General features: G+C 39.6%; 1 protein-coding gene across 1 annotated transcript in view; it reads left to right on the top strand.

The window, feature by feature from the left end:
* The window catches only part of LOC120542817 (PDZ domain-containing protein 7-like), a 93,359-nt gene that overhangs the window by 41,458 nt on the left and 35,729 nt on the right, over positions 1–16,172 (top strand). The window contains exons 8-10 of the mRNA XM_039775497.1: positions 3,664–3,724; positions 6,120–6,629; positions 9,999–10,205. Of these exons, the coding sequence (XP_039631431.1) occupies positions 3,664–3,724; positions 6,120–6,629; positions 9,999–10,205 (778 nt within the window). The remainder of the gene's footprint in view (positions 1–3,663; positions 3,725–6,119; positions 6,630–9,998; positions 10,206–16,172) is intronic.

The following is a 16,172-nucleotide window of genomic DNA, read 5'->3' as shown; positions in this document are numbered from 1 at the left end:
TGCCTGGGGGGTTGCCAACTGGGATCCTGAGTTGTTTCGTCGTGTAGTGGGTGCGGCAATGCATTGTACCAGTGCATGCTCCCCAACTTGACTTGACTTGTAGTAATGAGGAATTCAGTCACCTGACTGAGTTTAGGGCTGTAATACAATGGGGCAAGGAGGACTATCCAGGTTCATTATGGATTAGTCTATTCTCTCTCTCGCTTCAGGCTTAACACACTTATTTAGAAATTTATACACAATCACATGTGCACAAAGACCATGTACAGTTGAGCTGTGATTGTGAGTGATACCTGCATAGCCTATAATTTCTCAGTACTCCACATAAGGACTCACTAGTTCTGGCTTGCACAATTCACACAGGTGTCTCTAGATATACCTTAAACACTGAATGCTGACATACCATGGTCCCCAGGTCTACCCTAAACTCTAAAGGCTGATGCATCTTGGTCTCTAGATGTACCCAAGACAGTGGAAGCTAATACAACTTGGTTAAAGCCACGTACACAAATGGTGCATTACTCCCTTCTGAGCTGCCCACTATTTGTGGTGTTTCTACTCAGTCACTATTTACTTTATTAATTCAATCACTCATGATTTGCAGATAATAGAAATTTAGAAGGAAAGCGATGTACAGTCATGGACAAAAGTTTTGAGAATGACACAAATATTAATTTTCACAAAGTTTGCTGCCTCAGTTTTTATGATGACAATTTGCATATATCCAGAATGTTATGAAGAGTGATCAGGTGAAGTGCAATTAATTGCAAAGTTCCTCTTTGTCATGAAAAGCAACTCAATCCTGTCTCCTAACGTTGATTCAGCTGTGGTATCGGGGCACCACCAGTACAGACCTTACTCAGGAATGGTAACAGGCAAGTGCCAGTGCATTTGCACGTACGGTGAGATGAAGATTTTTGGAGGATGGCCTGTGTGATGTTTTTCTTAAATAAGAGAATTTCACAATTCAAAAAGGTTTGGGGACTGTCCCTGTATAATGTCTAAAGGACAAAGAAATGCGAAAATAAACCTTCTGAGGATCAGAAATGGTATGTAATTGACAATCGTGGTACAGTAAAATGATGTTTTTATACAGTAACGAAACAAAATGGAGACAGGAAGTGAGTTGGCAGGAGATGACGTCGAAGCTTTGGGACGGAAGCAACGTCATTGAGGAGGAACCGGAAGTGATGTAGTATGGTTAGCAATGTCGTCGGGAGGGGCCGGAAAAAACATCATTGGAGTTGGACGGAAGTGATATCTCGGCGGCTATCTTTGAAGTCTTCTTCAATTGGTTTATTTTTCCTCCTTTTTTCTGATGAGAAAGAGAGAGAGGCATCGTTACCACATATCAACCCTTCATCTCGCGTTATTTCACTCACCTTTGAGCTTACTGATTGTCTACTAAGCACATGTGTGTGACACCTGGCATCAAGAAGGTCAGCAAAGAAGCCACTTCTTTCCAAGAGAAACCTCAGGGACAGACTGATATTCTGTAGAAGGTACAGGGATTGGACTGCTGAGGACTGGGGTAAAGTCATTGTCTCTGATGAATGTACTTTCTGATTGTTTGGGACATCTGGAAAAAAGATTGCCTGGAGAAGAAAAGGTGAGCGCTGCCATCAGTCCTGTGTCATGCCAACAGTAAAGCATCCCGAGACCATTCATGCGTGGGGTTGCTTCTCAGCCAAGGGAGTGGGCTCACTCACAATTTTGCCCAAGTACACAGTCACGAATGAACAATGGTACCAAAACATCCTCTGAGAGCAACTTCTCCCAACCATCCAAGAACAGTTTGGTGACGGAAAATGTATTTTCCATCATGATGGAGCACCAGGCAAGGCAAAAGTGATAACCAAATGGCTCGGGGAACAAAACCTCAAAATTTTGGGTCTATGGCCAGGAAAATCCCCAGACCTTAATCCCATTGAGAACTTGGGGTCAATCCTCAAGAGTTGCATGGAAACTCCAAGCATTGATTATGCAAGAATGGGCTATCATCAGTCAGGATTTGGCCCAGAAGTTGATTGACAGCATGCCAGGGTGAATTGTAGAGGTCTTGCAAAAGAAGGGCCAACACTACAAATATTGACTTTTTGCATAAACTTAATGTAATTGTCAATAAAAGCCTTTGAAACTTATGAAATGCTTGTAAATATACTTCAGTATGCCATAGAAACATCTGGAAAAAATATCCAGAAACAGTGAAGCAGCAAACTTTGTGAAAACCAATATTTGTGTTATTCTCAAAACATTTGGCCATGACTGTATATTGAAGTGGAATAGTAGCAGAATTTATAAATGAAATGAATAAAAAAAAATTATAAATGAATAGCAATATTTTCTTATAACATTGTAATAAAATACTGTCTCATTTCCGTGTCAATAAGCTTGAACATTACTTTCCATATGAATACTGAAGAGTAGCAGCAAAAGAAAATGGAAAGGAATGAAGTGACTTGTCTTTCAAATTACTTGTCTTGACTCGGGAGACTGGCTGATGTATTAATGGCGTGTTCATATTCTCTTTTTCCAACCTTTGGCAATCTGTCCTTTATGCTAGATGGCACACGTTAGGTTTCCATGTACTGTGATATTATACACAGATTACTGGCTGAGTACTCTGATGGACACCTTGTCCCAAAAGCTTTAATCATAAAAGTATATACAAGCATGTTACCTTGTCAGGATTGTTTACTTAGGAGGTGTTTTCTGTCTCCTTCAGATGAATACTCCATCTAAAGTTTGAATGAGTGATCATTCTAACCTAAGATAAATTGACCATTGGGTGTTGAAAAAGCTGCCATGCAGAGCCCTGTCCAACTTTGTTTACTTCTTCACCACTCCTCCTGCTTTGTTCCTTTTTATTTACAGCAACATTGTATGCTTTTTTTAAACTTAGAGTATTTCTCCTGTCATACCAGTCTCAAACTCTGTTCTGAATCCACCTTAACTTCATCCTGGAGAGTCCAACCCTGAATTCAGTGTGGCTGGTGTCCCTTGGTCAGTTTGTTATATTTCTAGTATAGTTCAGTGTTTGTTTGACGCAGGTTGGGCGAAATGTTGGTGTGTTATGTGATGCCCGTCTTTCCTGTCTGGATTTCTTTTTATCTACTGGTACTGTTCACCTTTCCCCTGTTGTGTAATGCCTGTGTGTGACTGGTTTAGAATGGGCACACAGGTGAGGGATGGAAAAACATCTAAATCTTGTAAAGGATGATTGAAGATTTGAGTTGTACTCCAGCTTGAGCTGAAAATAAAAAAAGCAATTTGTCTTCATGTCCACTGTGTGCAGACTCAGGCCCCCGATTTATCTTCAGGGGTGAGGTCACTGATTGATGTAAGAGGGTTTGAAATGCAAATGCCACAATGTTGAATTGAATTGTGGAGAATCAGTTAACAATTTTTTTTAAGTACATTTTGATAGAATTATTTTTTCATAATTTTAAGTGCAGATTTATTAAATCCTTCCTTCTCTTTATATTGTACTGAAATGGCTCAGCGATTAGGGGCTTTGAAGCAATTGGCATATTTTTTGGATTGTTTAAACGTATCTTTTATTTATATAAACAAACACAATTTTCTATTGTGATTGCAAGTTCATATTGTTTTTATAATTGATATTAAACTTTGTTTAAATATTTTCTTTTATTTTGTTTTTAGGAGGCAGGAAGGTACCCAGCGTATAAGGAGATGGTGGCTGAATATAGCTGGCTTAGCAAACGTAGGTAAAACTGCCTTTTAACAACTTGGATGACAAAATGGGACTGTGTGGAATTGATGTATTCTAACTATGCCTCCAAACATATGTGCCAGCTCACTGTACCTTAATGATCTCCCATTTAGAATAGACTACATATATATTCTCTTTATTTCTGTGTTGGTTTTTCTTTACTTGTACTTTGGTTTTCTTCCTCATCCTAAAGACATGGAACTTACAGTAATGGTAAAGTCTAAACTGACCTAGAGTGTTTGATTGTTATGTGCCTTGTGGAGTGTTGTAACCGCATCGAGGATTTTTTTTTCCATATCTTGCATTCAGAGTAGGCACTGGCTTCCTGTGACCCACCCCTAAATAAGCAAGTTAGAACATTAATGGATGGATGTATAGATGCATCCTTGGTCAGGCCGGGCAGCACAGTGGCCTATGACTTAATGATGCAGTATCATGGATCCAGGCATGTAGATTCAGTACCCATCCCAGGCATTTCCTTTGTGGGGTTTGAATGCTCCCTTTGTGTCCGAGAATTTCTTGGTATGAATGTATCTATATACGTGAGTGCATCATGTGCTCCATTACCATTCTCTTTAGAGATAGTTACTACCTTGCTTCCTAAGCAGCTGAAACTGTGGTTGCTCTGTTCTTGAAAGAAAAGGTTCAGGGAATGGGTGGATTCACTGATCATTGATGTTTTAAGTTAATTCAGCTACTTTATTTTTTTTTTAAGTGCCCCTTCACTTAACAGTACATCACACAGTAATCATAAATATAATGTGGTAAACAGGCATGCAACATTGATATATCACACAGTGCTGAAGTGTGTAAGGAATTAAATCAGATAGCGTATGTTAAAAACCGTAAGGGAAGATAATTCAATTTGCATAATTTAAACAAAGCCTTTAAAGAAATAACCTTGATTAGTCTTGCAAATAAAATTTATAATGACATGATTAGTTATTTATTTTCAATTAGTTGAATTTATTCCTGTTTTTCTACATATGAAATAAACCTGTAGAATAAGTCCATTTAATTTGTAACCCGCCTGTCCTGTTCAGTGTCACAGGGAGACAAGAGCCTATTGTGGGCACCAGATAGTTTCAAACAAAGTCAGTGAGACATTCAGATAAAATTTAATATAATACTGTCTTTAAAAAACAAACACTGCATGTATTTTAGAGTGGTTGCAGAACTAAAAAATTGTAATTACTTTATATAAAATCACAGTAAATGTTTAAAAGGAAGTAACATAAGAAATCCGTTCTTCAACAAAAGTGACTGTCATCCAATAAGAACATGTATTGTTAAAAAGCTCTCTTTGATTAAAATGTTTGTGCGCTTCCTCAGTTTTGCCAATAATTACAAATCATTAGTAATGAGTAATTTCACTAAACCTCATTTCATTCACCCGTTTTCTAAAACTGTGCTAAATTCCATTGGGATAAGCCCTAGTGCCAAATAACCCTGTCAACACATAAAACAAAGTAGCAACCACTTTTGGACTGGACAGCCATTGATTAAAAGCCACAAAGACTCATACCAGTGTCTATAAAGCTAACGTAAATGTGTTTGGGATGTGGACTTTAATTGGGGAAACTGAGAAAAAGTCGCCCACGTGCCAGGATAATGTGAAAACCCCACACATATAAGCACCAGGCCAGGAAACAAACCCTGGTTCATGCATATGTGAGGGCATTCTACTACATAACCACTGCACCTTCTGACCATCAAAAAATTAGAATTTGTGTAACACCTATCTATTTTGAATACCTCCAAAAGTTGTCCTACAGATAAAATTGACACTAAAATTGTCACAGTACTCCTGGAGTTGCTATGTGGGCAGGTGAAACCAGTTGCTGAAGATAATACAATATGGGCCAATGGTGGTGACCAAAGCTCAATCTGTGAGATTACCAGTGCCTTAGCCACTAGGCCACACTGAAGCTACAAGTTGTTGTGTTTTACAGCCTGAATGGATGAGAACAGCTAAGAAGACTCTCAGCAACAGTGTTAAAGATGGATAAAATATGAGTGTAATGTGTGCAAACAGGATAGCAACTTGAAGCTATAGTATCACTTCAGTTTATTTACCCTGGTACTCCACTTTTACTCACATATCTGTTATTTGATAAATTTAAGCTGGCTCCCTTTGAGTTAGCGTGAGTGTGTCCCCTGCAGTGGGCTGGGTCTCTGTTCAGGATTGGGCATTAGAGACAAGACACAATGAACAGGACAAGTGAGGTAGAAAGTAGATAGCATTTTCAGAAGTCAAAATTAAATATTTGCTACAGTTAGATGATGTCTGTACTACTATGACTGGCCGCCAAAGACATTTACAGTTGATATTTGCAGAGAGAGATGGTGATATTGTCTCAACAATGTTATGTTTTCTTTTCCTCAGTTGGCAATGGCTTCTTGAGCCATTCTTCTCAAACGTCAGATTCCAGCTCTTCTATCTCTTCATACTCATCAAGTACCCCCCTGAGTTCCATTAGTGGACTCTCTCAGATGCTGATACCCAATAACTTCTACCCATTTACATCGGAAATGGTGGATGTGTGCATCTCTACTGAGGATTCCCGCCGTGCCAGCACCACAGAAAAGATGGAGACTGCCATTCAGACTGACCTGCAGCTCCCTCCTGCCAGTGATGTCAATGATGACATTCTGCAGAGATCAGTCAGATTGTCTGCCACAGAGACAAGTCGCACCCTTGGTGCTACAGTGTTGCTGAAAGACACAGTCATTCGAACAGAAAGCTTCAAAGAGACCACTCGCAGCCGCCATAGAACTTTTTCCATTGGAGACTCATCTGATGAACATCTGGATTCTCCCAAAACAGCTTTACTCCTGGCACTCAGCAAACCGAGAAAACCAATTCGGCGGTCACAGAGCCATATCACTCTGCTAGGTAAGGATAGCAAGATGTATTTTTAATATATCTATAGGTTTAAAGAAAGCCTTTTTGTATCCTATGAAAAGAGAGTATATGTGCGTAGTTTAGCTTTTCATCTAATTACAAAATGAAGATCAGGGCTAAAGAGGGCATGTGACTGCTTTGTTTTTATTGTATCATAATGCACCTATGGTCATGTGTAAAACTTAGTACACCTCATGAGTTTTCTTTTTTAACATATTAGGACATATGAAGATTTGATTTTCATTTAAACAGTATCCATAGTTAAAGATGATATTACAAATATAATGCCACATTTAATTTTGTTGTCCACTTTATAATTTAAATAAACATAAATGTAAATTTTGCATGTGGAATAAGTAAGGCCATCCCTCCATTTATTACCTCAAATACCTAAAATTAGAAACCGGTGCAAATAATTAAAACATCATTTGAGGTAATTTTGTGTGCACTAGCATTATTCAAACATCGGATGTTTGGTTTGCTTTGCTCTTTGTTGTTGAAGTTTGTGTTATCACCATGCCGAGATGGATAGAGCTCTTTGAAACCTCCACAAAGATGCTTATAGATGTCTGTGAATCTGGCAAGGGAAAATATTTCCTCTAAACAATTTGAAATCGACCATTGCACTGTCGATATGATCATCAATAAGTGCAGAAGATTGAAAAACAAAACGGCAAGGTCAGCCCAAGAGTAGAATGCTAGATGCTGAAAGACGTTTCTGAGAATCCCAGAATTTCATCATGGAACCTATAGGTAGCTCTTATCACTGATGTCAGACAGCAGGAGTCTGTCATTAGAAAGAAGCTGCACAAATTAGGTCTACATGGGAGGAAAATGTTTGCTGTCTAGAAAGAAATATCAAGAAGAATATCAAGACAAAAATATGTGGAAAAAAATATGAAACCCAGGGCTGACCACATCTGCATGTGAATCAGCCAGTTTCCTCTTCTATACCCATGGACCGTTTAACCATGCTGCTAGGCGCACCTGTATAAAGTCTGAGTGTGCTGCTTTTAATAAAAAAAAAACAAAAAAAAAAACTTACACACTGTCATGGATCCCTAAACGCACTTTACTACAGACTAAAATGTGTCCATGAACACCTCAAACTTCTGAAACAATATGCTGTGGACACACAACGCAAAGGCGGTATAATTTGGCCACAGTACCAGAAGAATCTCATGCCAGCTGTAAAACATGGTGGTGGAAATGTTTTGGTTAGGGCCTGATTTGCTGCATCAGGGCCTAGGCAGTTTACTGACATTAATTCCACTATGATGAATTCATCATTGTAAAGAAAGTGGCTCTGAAGAAGGAACAAGCCATTCGAAGTCCCCCCCTCTGTGTGGGCAAGTAGACAAAGGTAAGTAGACGTATGTCACAGGTGAAAGGATTCTGCATGGAGGGGTGGAAAGAACTTGCTGCCAGTCAATGTCTGAGACTGGTACACAGTTAGTGGAAAAGCAGACTTGAGGGAGCAATACCAGCTTTTACAGCTAAGGGTGGACTTAATTTTTCCACAAATAGAAATATCATATGCTCATTTTAATTTTTTTCAAATTACATCACCTTTATCTTAAGATATTGTTTTAATGAAGATCAAATCTAGCTATGTCCACATACACTCCCCTAAAGGATTATTAGGAACACCATACTAATACAGTGTTTGACCCCCTTTCGCCTTCAGAACTGCCTTAATTCTACGTGACATTGATTCAACAAGGTGCTGAAAGCATTCTTTAGAAATGTTGGCCCATATTGATAGGATAGCATCTTGCAGTTGATGGAGATTTGTGGGATGTACATCCAGGACACGAAGCTCCCGTTCCACCACATCCCAAAGATGCTCTATTGGGTTGAGATCTGGTGACTGTGGGGGCCATTTTAGTACAGTGAACTCATTGTCATGTTCAAGAAACCAATTTGAAATGATTCGAGCTTTGTGACATGGTGCATTATCCTGCTGGAAGTAGCCATCAGAGGATGGGTACATGGTGGTCATGAAAGGATGGACATGGTCAGAAACAATGCTCAGGTAGCCCGTGGCATTTAAACGATGCACAATTGGCACTAAGGGGCCTAAAGTGTGCCAAGAAAACATCCCCCACACCATTACACCACTACCACCAGCCTGCACAGTGGTAACAAGGCATGATGGATCCATGTTCATTCTGTTTACGCCAAATTCTGACTCTACCATTTGAATGTCTCAACAGAAATCGAGACTCATCAGACCAGGCAACATTTTTTCCAGTTTTCAACTGTCCAATTTTGGTGAGCTTGTCCAAATTGTAGCCTCTTTTTCCTATTTGTAGTGGAGATGAGTGGTACCCGGTGGGGTCTTCTGCTGTTGTACCCCATCCGCCTCAAGGTTGTGCGTGTTGTGGGTTTCACAAATGCTTTGCTGCATACCTCAGTTGTAACGAGTGGTTATTTCAGTCAAAGTTGCTCTTCTATCAGCTTGAATCAGTCGGCCCATTCTCCTCTGACCTCTAGCATCAACAAGGCATTTTCGCCCACAGGACTGCCGCATACTGGATGTTTTTCCCTTTTCACACCATTCTTTGTAAACCATAGAAATGGTTGTGCGTGAAAATCCCAGTAACTGAGCAGATTGTGAAATACTCAGACCGGCCCGTCTGGCACCAACAACCATGCCACACTCAAAATTGCTTAAATCGCCTTTCTTTCCCATTCTGACATTCAGTTTGGAGTTCAAGAGATTGTCTTGACCAGGACCACACCCCTAAATGCATTGAAGCAACTGCCATGTGATTGGTTGATTAGATAATTGCATTAATGAGAAATTGAACAGATGTTCCTAATAATCCTTTAGGTGAGTGTATGTTCAAAAGGAAAACACATTTTTGAGAGTGTACTTCATTTTTCACATAACTGTAATATCTCCAGATAGGCAGTTCTCAATGAAAGCTCCTTCTTTTCTAATCAAATTATTAGAAAAATGAAATGCTTCTCTGTCGTTTCTTGATTTTCAAACCAATTACAGGCATCCCTGTCGAAATGTTTGCACTTTCCCCTATAACTACCCCAAGCTGATAACGCATGTATGTTTGATTAGTCTTCATCACTAAAGATTATGCCTCTGTCATCAGTCATCTTTTAGTGTTAGTGAGATCTCTTCTTTGGTGAATGCTGGGCAATATTAGGAGCTGCTAGTTTATTCCAGCATTTCCTACACTAGTCTAGCATATGGGAATGCTAATTAATTAGTTACTTCAATGGTGACATGTACCTCTCATACACTTAATTGTTTCCTTTACATTGTCGTTTCCCTGTATGCTGAAGAAAACTGAGTGACCTGTTGCAGTTTGCTTATGCACATCTCTTTTCTTCCTGCAGAGGATAAGAAGAAAAAGAAACAAAAAGACCGGAGTCCTGGTGTAGGAACCAATCTTCAACGCTCCAAGACATTTGTCAGTCTTTTCTTCAAGAGTGGCCGCATTGGGAGGCAGAAAAGGCAGAGCTCCAAAGACGGTAAAGAAAGTGGCTCTGGAGAAGGAAGAAGTCGTTCGAAATCCCCCCCTTTTCGTGGGCAAGTAGACAAAGGTAAGTAGTTTCCTTACTCATCGTATGCCTCATAGCCTGAGGTAACTGTTGTTTGCGCTCAAGGGTTTGGTTAAGATTGTCAAAAACCTTTGTATTCACGCATGTAAAATAATTTATACATATTTTATACATAATAAACAAAAAGTACAAGACACAGGCCTATAAGAAACATATTCTAAAAATGTTCTCACTATCCTTGCAACATTTTATGGAAAACTTCTAAAATAATTAACATAACACTCGTAACCACTTAGTCCAGTTTAAGGTAATAGTAAGTCAGAGCCTTTCCCAGTAACACTTAGTGCACAGCAGCAAACAGCCCTGGCCAGGGCCCCAGTGCATCACAGGACCCATGTGCACACACATTTAAGCTACACTGACAAAGGTTTGATAAATAAAGACACATCAATCAGAATGCATTTGTGAGATGTCATTTTTAGCACAACACACAGTTCTTGTTACTGAGCAGTTAAAACAAAAAAAAAAGCAGCCCCAGATATCATGTGTCCCTATATTAAAAAGCACTATGTCCTACTCTGACTTCCAGGCATCCCTTTCTTTTCCAAACTTTTGGCCCAAACAGGGCATATTTTTTAAGTACATTAAGCATAAAACACAAACCAACTCTGGTCAGGAGACACATGCACTTCAGAGCCCTCAGTCTCACAAGTGGTCAGTTCAGAATCACCAGTTAATCAAATACATCCATCCATCCATCCATCCATTATCCAACCCACTATATCCTAACTACAGGGTCATGGGGGGGTCTGCTGGAGCCAATCCCAGCCAACACGGGGCATTTGGCAGGAAACAAACCCCGGGCAGGGCGCCAGTCTACCATAGTAATCAAATACATGTTGTCCGAAATTTAAAACTATACTACACAGGACAGACACGGAGAATGACCAAACTCTACATATGGTGCACTGAGTCTGGTATTCAAATCGACATCTCTGAGTATTAATGGAATTGGAGCAGATTTCTCAAGAGTTAGAGTCTTAGAAGTACAGGTAAAATTCTGTTACAACGAATATCGTTACAACAAACTTTTCATTACAACAAAGTATTTTTACGGTCCTGACAATTTCTCCATAAGCCAGAGTCTATAAAAATCTCATTACTACGAAAAACATTCAGCAGATACTTTCATTAGAATGAAGTGCCCAAAAGACCTTGAAATGCCTGAATGAATCATCCACAGAGCAGTTAGTTCTGTGGTTGCAGCTCAGTTGTGCACAACAGTCACCAAACATTGTAAATGTTTCTGTTTCTGTTCAAACTTTCCCTGTATTTTTTTTTTTTTTTTTTGCTGTGTTTGTTTTCTGTTTTTTTTTTTCTTTCTTTCAGTGATACATTTTGCTTATTGCTCGTTAACATTTGATAAACATCCATTGGAATTCAAATCATTGCCACTCTCCTATAGACATGGCAGAAACAAAAAATGGCAACAATTCACATAAAAAAAAAAAAAAAACTTGAAATTTTTGCAGCTCTCGATTCCGGCAAAAAGAAAAAAAGACGTTGGCAGTGAATTTGGAATTTCGCCATAGACACTGTCAAATTTCATAAATGACCGAGCAAAAATAGAAGACAAATCTCAGGTTGCAAACCTTGCGCCTCAGCGTAAATATATGCAAACTGCTGCATTTGAAGACGTCGAAAAAAACAGTTTTTATGTGGTTCAGTGATGCTCGTTCAAGAACATTCCTATTAGTGGGCCACACGTTCAAGAAAAAGCAAAGTCACTGTAAATCTCCTTGGGCCACAAATATTTTACTACCAGCTGGGGTGGGCTAATTCACTTTCAGGAACGTTTTGGAATTGCAGCCAAAGCAATCTGTGGAGAAGAATCTGCAGTTCCAATTGAAAAAGCAAACACATGGCGTGCAGATGAAATCGGGAAAATCATTTCAGCTTATCAGCCTTAAGACATCTACAATGCTGATGAGATTAGAATCTTCTACCAGCTGCTACTGCATCACACTTTAGCACTCAAAGGTGATCCATGCTGAGGAGGAAAAATAAATTAAAAAAAAGGTTGACAGCTCTAATTTGTTGCAATTCAAATAACAGCCACAAAATTATTCCTCTCAGCATTGTCAAGTCAACTAATCCTCGGTGTTTTAAGTGCTTTACATTCCTTCCCAATGAGTATAAAGCAAACCAGAGAGCGGATCCAAAAGCATGAGGCTGAGTGTCAATACTTAGCAAAACCAGCTTTTATTCAACTTGAAACAGGAACGGCACGCTTATTTATTTTAACGGGAGCTACCACTCTCCTATACACAGACACAACAAGCGGGCAGAGTCGGGGCCAGGTCAGTGGCCAAGTTATACTGTTCCCTGCATTTATAATGTTCCTTGCATCACGCATCAACAACAGGTACTTAAAGCACTATCTCGATTGGCTCGGCACTGTGAGCCTGCATTTGCCCCAGCAATGGACAAACAATCTTCCACAGACATGGCAATCACGCCTTGGGATGCACTTTGGTGGGTCCCAAAACAGTTCAGAAACCTCACAATATAAAGAAGAACAAAAGGAAGATTTGCTTCTGATTGATAACTATGCTGCCCACAGCATGCTTCCACATTTCGATAATGTTCGCGTTGAGTTCCTCCCACCCAATTGCATGGCAGTGCTTCATCCATTGGATTTGGGCATCCTTTGCACCCTGAAAGTGTATTATTGCAAGGAAATGCTGAGAAAAATTCTCGTCGGCATAACTTGTACACAGGAGGCGATGAAAATTAATGTGATAGAAACTATTGAAATGATTGCAAACACCTGGAAGCAAGTTAAAGAAAGCACTATAGCAACAGATACAGAATCTCATTACTATGGAAGTTTCATTACAACTAAATATTTTTTAGGTCCCTGGCACTACATTGTAGCAGAATTTTACCTGTATATATATATATATATATATATATATATATATATATATATATATATATATATATATATATATATATATATATATGTATGTGTGTGTGTATGTATGTATGTATGTATGTATGTATGTATGTATGTATGTGTATATATATGTATGTACAGTGGTGTGAAAAACTATTTGCCCCCTTCCTGATTTCTTATTCTTTTGCATGTTTGTCACACAAAATGTTTCTGATCATCAAACACATTTAACCATTAGTCACATTTAACACAAGTAAACACAAAATGCAGTTTTAAATGATGGTTTTATTATTTAGGAGAAAAAAATCCAAACCTACATGGCCCTGTGTGAAAAGTAATTGCCCCTTAACCTAATAACTGGTTGGGCCACCCTTAGCAGCAATAACTGCAATCAAGCGTATGCGATAACTTGCAATGAGTCTTTTACAGCACTCTGGAGGAATTTTTGCCCACTCATTTTTGCAGAATTGTTGTAATTCAGCTTTATTTGAGGGTTTTCTAGCATGAACCGTCTTTTTAAGGTCATGCCATAGCATCTCAATTAGATTCAGATCAGGACTGACTAGGCCACTCCAAAGTCTTCATTTTGTTTTTCTTCCGCCATTCAGAGGTGGATTTGCTGGTGTGTTTTGGGTCATTGTCCTGTTGCAGCACCCAAGATCGCTTCAGCTTGAGTTGACGAACAGATGGCTGGACATTCTCCTTCAGGATTTTTTGGTAGACAGTAGAATTCATGGTTCCATCTATCACAGCAAGCCTTCCAGGTCCTGAAGCAGCAAAACAACCCCAGACCATCACACTACCACCACCATATTTTACTGTTGGCATGATGTTCTTTTCTGAAATGCTGTGTTCCTTTTATGCCAGATGTAACGGATATTTGCCTTCCAAAAAGTTCAACTTTTGTCTCATCAGTCCACAAGGTATTTTCCCAAAAGTCTTGGCAATCATTGAGATGTTTCTTAGCAAAATTGAGACGAGCCCTAATGTTCTTTTTGCTTAACAGTGGTTTGCGTCTTGGAAATCTGCCATGCAGGCCGTTTTTGCCCAGTCTCTTTCTTATGGTGGAGTCGTGAACACTGACCTAAATTGAGGCAAGTGAGGCCTGCAGTTCTTTAGACGTTGTCCTGGGGTCTTTTGTGACCTCTCGGATGAGTCGCCTCTGCGCCTTGGGTAATTTTGGTCGGTAGGTCACTCCTGGGAAGGTTCACCACTGTTCCATGTTTTTGCCATTTGTGGATAATGGCTCTCACTGTGGTTCGCTGGAGTCCCAAAGCTTTAGAAATGGCTTTATAACCTTTACCAGACTGATAGATCTCAATTACTTCTGTTCTCATTTGTTCCTGAATTTCTTTGGATCTTGGCATGATGTCTAGCTTTTGAGGTGCTTTTGATCTACTTCTCTGTGTCAGGCAGCTGCTATTTAAGTGATTTCTTGATTGAAACAGGTGTGGCAGTAATCAGGCCTGGGGTGGCTACGGAAATTGAACTCAGGTGTGATACACCACAGTTAGGTTATTTTTTAACAAGGGGGCAATTACTTTTCACACAGGGCCATGTAGGTTTGGATTTTTTCTCCCTAAATAATAAAACCATCATTTAAAACTGCATTTTGTGTTTACTTGTGTTATATTTGACTAATGGTTAAATGTGTTTGATGATCAGAAACATTTTGTGTGACAAACATGCAAAAGAATAAGAAATCAGGAAGGGGCAAATAGTTTTCACACCACTGTATATATATATATATATATATATATATATATATATATATATATATATAATGTGTGTGTGTGTGTTTGTGTGTGTGTGTATACAGTCCCTGACAAAATTCTTGTCGCTTGTGTACAAATTGACCTGAAGTGCCACTAAAATATATTTCTAATCAAGATTTTGTTACAAGAAATGGGTCATTTTAATCCCATCAGCTTTTGTAATGTTTCAGTGCAAAATGAAACTGACAAAAAGTATTCTAATATTCACAGCTTGGTAAAGCCCACTGAGTCAATTTTTGGCAAGACATAAGTGTTGTCGCCTTGTCATATGAGCTTCACCTGTGACAAATAATGGATCAATTAGGTCTCAGGTGTATATAAAAAGAACCCCAGTACACTAGACCTTCACATCAACTGCAACTAGACCTCTGCAAACATGCCTAAGATTCACCCTGAGACTAAAGTGTTGATTATCAAGAGTCTGAAGACCAAATCCACTGCTGATGTGGCAAACACCTTCAATGTGTCTCAGCATCAAGCTCAGAGGATAAAAAAAAAGATTTGAAGAGACTGGAGACGTTTTTGACAAGCCCAGGTCAGGAAGACCCCGCAAGACAACTGCTCGAGAGGACCATTTGTTGGCTCGAAAATCCAAGGCCAGCCCATTTTCCACTGCAGCAGAGCTCCACGAGACCTGGTCACCTGAAGTCCCTGTGTCAACCAGAACAGTTTGTCAGATTCTGTCTCGAAATGGCCTCCATGGTCAAATCAGTGCCCATAAGCCAGCACTAAACAAAAGACAATTGAAAAACCGTGTGGCATTTGCCAAGGCCCACAGCCTGCTAAAAGGATGGACGCTGGAAAAGTGGCAGAAGGTGGATTTTTCAGATGAATCTTCTGTTGAATTACTCCACAGTCACTGCAAATATTGCAGGAGACCTACTGGAACCCGCATGGAGCCGAGATTTACCCAAAAAACAGTGAAGTTTGGTGGAGGCAAAATCATGGTCTGGGGTTACATCCAGTATGGGGGTATGCGAGGGATCTGCAGGGTGGAAGGCAACATCAATAGTCTGAAATACCAAGAAATCTTAGCTACCTCTTATATTCCCAACCATAAAAAAGGGCAAATTCTGCAGCAGGATGGTGCTCCATCGCATACTTCCATCTCCACATCAAAGTTCCTTAAAGCGAAGAAGATCAAGATGCTCCAGGATTGGCCAGCCCAGTCACCAGACATGAACATCATTGAGCATATGTGGGGTAGGATGAAAGAGGAAGCATGGAAGACGAAACCAAAGAATATTGATGAACTCTGGGAGGCATGCAAGACTG

Source organism: Polypterus senegalus, chromosome 1 (genome assembly GCF_016835505.1).
Source record: "Polypterus senegalus isolate Bchr_013 chromosome 1, ASM1683550v1, whole genome shotgun sequence".
Taxonomy (NCBI): domain Eukaryota; kingdom Metazoa; phylum Chordata; class Cladistia; order Polypteriformes; family Polypteridae; genus Polypterus; species Polypterus senegalus.
This window is presented reverse-complemented; position numbering and strand designations above follow the sequence as displayed.